Raw genomic sequence first — 4904 nt, forward strand, 5'->3', positions numbered from 1 at the left:
GAATAGAGCCTTTGCATTAAATATTTCAAAAAACAAGTCGATTTTAAATATTTCATGCTTATTCAACGATTGATATGAACTGACGCTACTTAATGAAACATTAAAGGCCCTGTGTCCATCTGAGCTGTACACATTCATTGACTTCTCAGAGCACCAGTCTGCCATGGCCTCTTTAGCTGCATTTAAGCACTGGAGAAATACATTCCGAGCTGGTGTGATTTTTGATGCATTTGTACATCATGAGAAGAGGGGAACTTACTTAATTGGAATCGGTTCTCTCTCTCTCTCCCAGCCATTCCCCTCCCTTATCTCACCCTGACACTCCCCCGCCACTCATTTCTCACCCAACGCTGCTTTCTCTTGGGGTTGAATACAGAAGGATAGCATTGAATAGAATTTTAAAGGGTGGTGAAAGAAATAGACATTTAAGAATGTGGGAAGTGGCCTAGTGAAAAAAAAGTAACGCCTCTGCAGAGTAGTAGGAGCGGGATTATCTTGTTGTCCTAGCACATCTTTGCTTCTCTGCAGAGACGCAGTCCTGCAAAGCCTGCCTTGCTGAATAAACTGCAGTACTGATTCACTCTGATAAAACACTGTACTCTATACTTGTGGACAAATCCCAAACTTAATTACTGTGAACCAAAATGGAAATTAACTCAATTATAAAGATATTGCCAGATATTTGCCCTTCAGTCTTTTTGTATCTAATTAAATTCATCTCTGTGTCTTTACCAACATTTACCAACTGTGTTTTCATACTGAGTGTGATATAGACTATGTAATATTAACAAATAAAAAAGTTTTATTTGGAACATGATTTTGCTGCATACTAAAAAGCTGTTCCTAGGAAATGAAGACAAATGGATTGTTTTGGCATAAAGGTTCTTTCTTGATGTCATCAATCCTGTGTCTGTACAATTAAAAAAGGCAGTGTAATTGCTGAATTATAATGACTACCACAACAAAAATCAGAAACAGATTTTTTTTTTTAAATCTTACCTGTATTGCTTTTTATCATTTTATGTCATTTTATTATAATTGAATCAGATGACACTCCGCTTGTGGTGCTCAAAGCAAAAAAAACCTCTCTTTTCAAAAATCATGACCAGGTTACTTAAGATAATCTGCAGATCTGGTTGTGAGCAGTTGCATGTCGGAACTATTTTATTACTACCTAACTACACCTGCTAACCGTATCACCATGCAGAAGGAAGCATAGTCATGGACAGGAGGGTCTTTCTCATGGGATCTGAACATTACTGGCGTCCTCCTTGGCTGAGCTGTAGCGTTACCTAACTCAGGTGAGCTAGCAGTTATGGTTAGCTACAGTTACAGCTGAGCCCCGGAGGATGGAACTAGTTCCAAAACATTCCCAACCAGGTCTGTGGATTATCTTCAGGTAACCAGGTCAGGATTTAATTTCTTAGTTTTTCATATACAGTATTTAGTGTAAATGTAGTCATATTTGTTTGCTGCTTTAAGTACCACAAGCCAGGTGCCATCCAGTTCCATTATATCGGAGAGAGGGCCGACATCTGTAAGGCTGATATCTCCAACACAGGACAGCAATAAAACAATCTAGATTGATAAATAGCACTACAGGTATGGGTCCACACTCCCCAGAATGTAATGTGAAAGTATTAAACTTAATGCCTGCAGTTTTTAATGCTGCTTTCTCTCTAAACTAGTAAAGTTTCTTATAAACCCAAACTTGGTGGACTGCCCCTCTAAACTTAAATCTAGCTATTTTAATAGAGCACAACATTGCCACACAGTGTGCTGTCAAATAATGATGTTAGACACAAGATAAATGATATATAACTGTTTTATTGTCACATGAATGTCAAGTATTAAGTGAGAATGAAAACAAGCTGAGGTAATCCTGTACGCGGACTTCAGCACTGGTAGAGCTTGTTGATCCTGAGAATGTCGATTTCGGACAGGTCAGTTCTCTGCCCAATTGGAACAGAGGAGTCGGGGATGGGAGTTATGGAATCCAATCCAGGTTTTGCAAAGGCAGTTCTATAGATTTGGACAATGGTAGTGAATATCATAAGAAAAAAAAAGCATTCATACATTTGTTTACAGAATAGGTCCTGCTTTGACTAATTGACTAATAACGGTTTTTTTTTTACCTTCCATAGTGCATTATAGAAGAGTAGTCGTACGGAGTGTTGAGATTATTTGTGTCCTGCTTTTGGAAGTTGTTGACAAAAACTGATGGCAAAAAGATTAATTAATAGCTGACCGACTTGAAATATATCAAATGAATCATAAATGACACTGTGGAATTCTTACCTTCATTGATATTATCCCAGTTGATTTTGATGTAGGTGTCACGGTCGCTGCGAGTGTGTTCGTGGTAGAAACCCAGCGAGTGCAGCAGTTCGTGCTGGATAATGCCAGCACTTATGCAGCCGAACCTCTGCAGTGACACCACCTGCTTGCCTCCAGTACGACCCATTAAAGAGGCACAGCTAATGGCAGAGAAAGTGAATGATAGACAGAGAATGTCAGTACGCAACATGACATTGGTTTAATGAATGAATGTAATTCACATCATCAGTGACACCCTTGAGGAGATTTACAAAAAACAGTTCCTGTCGTAATTAAAGGAGAGAATGATGCTGCAAGATGCATGTTGCATCTTTAACGTGTGTGCATGGAGGGTTATGAGACAATAGGCCCCATGGCAGGACATGTTAAAGGCTCCCCACCCCTCCTCTGTAGGAACAAAAAACCCAGACTGAAAGCAAAATGATGCAAAAATGATTACAGTCATGAGTCAACTTTCATGTGCTTCTTTGTGGTTATTCTTTCATCTCTTTGTAGCTGCATTGCATCCCTTTGTACTGACAAATATGATAGTGAACCACCCAAGAAACTCTACGATGGAGAGCTGTTCTGCTGTCAAACTGATTGAAATAGCTTGACTACTGTCACAGTATTTTAATGGAACTTGTTCTGGTCTCAGTATGTTGTGTAGCTGTGATATGAAGTGGACAAAAAGTAACAAAAAAAACGTTTGATTTGGTTTGCAGATACTCAATCTTAATTATGTCAACAGTCACTTCCGGCAGAGGCTCTGGATCAGGGGCCCCCTGACAAATAGTGCATTCAGTTTCCTTAACTGAAAACAAATAATGAAATGCATATGCATGCATACAATCCATATTTATTATTTATTATTTCACCACCAATACATTAGGTAAGTATTCCCACAACCAGGAACGCTATGAAGTGCTTACAAGGAGCAAACAGCTGCTTAACAGACTGTCCCACTACTTTGATTATACTACTTCTGTATTTCTCTGCTTCACATGGAGTTCTTTACTCATTGACTCACCCATATCTTGGTTCAAGGCTTAAGTACGCCACCTGATTCCGATGTGGAATGAAGCGAATGCAGGTTTGGCTTTGAATGCTCTTCATGGCACTTTGAATCTCACTTACATCGGTGTTGTCTAGAGTTGTGAATAAAAGTAGTTTATCAGTAACATGACACATTCAGTGTATGAAAGAGATGGCATTGTGAAGAATCCTTAAAAAGTAAAAACAAAACAAAAAACAACCCAAAAAACAACCCACCATAACTGTCACTTAAAACATAAGGGACTTCCACGTTCCCGTTAGCAGACTTCGGCCACAGGCAGCTGTTTGCTCCTTGTAAGCACTTCATAGCGTTCCTGGTTGTGGGAATCATCACGTCTCCTTCCAGCAGAAAATCACTAGATCCTGTTAGAAGAAAAGACAATATACATTTCAATCTAACTCGTAGAATACTGGTAAATTCAAGGCTGTCCTTCGAAAATATGTTACAGTATATATGGTTTCTGTTATTGAATACATAAATGATGCACTACTATTGTGAGAAACTAATGTTCCCACGCTGTCCTTGAATTATGATTGAATACTCACCATTGTTCATTCTCAGAATAGTTTTTGTCAACTCTTCTGTGTCAGAAGGATCCACTCTGATCTCTAAATAGAAGAAAAACAAACGTCATTTTCACAATGACACACAGTGTTGTACCTGACAGATTTGCTCTGTTAGACAGGGCTGGAAAAAAAGAGGCACTGAGGTTTGGTTACTTACCGTTATCAGCATCATGATACTGTGAAAAGAAAAGTAGAAATAAACCATTTTACCTCATTTTACAGTACTTCAACTCATTCTAATGCATAATCTGGACAAAGACAGACAACGATGATATGGGAAATGTGTCATTGAAAACATACAATGCATACAAGCTCTTCTACACTATTAAATCACTTATTTCTTACACTGTCCTCCTCAGCGTGACAGAGGCCCAGAAGCAGCAGCAGAAGCAGAGAAACCGTTGTTCTGAGGTCCATTTTAATCTAAAGATGCTGATGCTTAAGATGTCGCTTCAGAGGGTTCACTGGTTTCACCGGGGACTGATGCTGAAGCCCAGTCGGGGCTGAGTTTATACACAGGCCGCCAGCGTGTCTATATTTACAGAGATTAGTGGTAGGTGTTAAATGGGCTCTGTCTTAGACACACAGCGGATGTGAACGCCCTGCCCACCCTGGCCCACTGTTGTCACACAGGAATAATCTTATTCTGGGGGGATTACAATGACCACAGGCTGCTGTCGGCTTGCTTAGCATCAGCTTTTAGATGGCCTTTTTAACCAGCAGAAGATCTGCACATGAGATCTGGGCCTGCCCTTAGTTTTATTCTAAAAATAACAGGTACACCCTTTAGAACATACAATGCCTTATTGCCAAATATTTGCAGGCACTGAGGTGGTTTTAATGTAGCTTTAAGCCTTTTCTTCTAAGAAAACAGTAGAATAAAAGACTGTTTCAGTTCTGAGGAATAAATACGGAGCATTGTTTTGTTTAATATTTCAAATAGGAGCTGCAACAATTAGTCGATC

At 39.4% G+C, this 4904-nt stretch overlaps 2 protein-coding genes across 7 annotated transcripts in view; one reads left to right on the top strand and one right to left on the bottom strand.

Annotated features, from left to right (window-relative positions):
* Nucleotides 1–4904, top strand: part of mdga2a (MAM domain containing glycosylphosphatidylinositol anchor 2a) — a 180581-nt gene that overhangs the window by 35199 nt on the left and 140478 nt on the right. The window lies entirely within an intron of this gene.
* Nucleotides 1822–4416, bottom strand: LOC116706235 (low choriolytic enzyme). Its single transcript, XM_032542940.1, has 8 exons — nucleotides 4285–4416; nucleotides 4097–4115; nucleotides 3919–3981; nucleotides 3589–3735; nucleotides 3347–3464; nucleotides 2299–2477; nucleotides 2136–2217; nucleotides 1822–2022 (listed from the first exon to the last, which is right to left on the bottom strand). The coding sequence occupies exons 1-8, from the start codon at nucleotides 4354–4356 to the stop codon at nucleotides 1896–1898; spliced, it is 807 nt and encodes a 268-aa protein (XP_032398831.1). The 5' UTR covers nucleotides 4357–4416; the 3' UTR covers nucleotides 1822–1895.

This window comes from Etheostoma spectabile, chromosome 18 (assembly GCF_008692095.1).
Source record: "Etheostoma spectabile isolate EspeVRDwgs_2016 chromosome 18, UIUC_Espe_1.0, whole genome shotgun sequence".
NCBI classification, from domain to species: domain Eukaryota; kingdom Metazoa; phylum Chordata; class Actinopteri; order Perciformes; family Percidae; genus Etheostoma; species Etheostoma spectabile.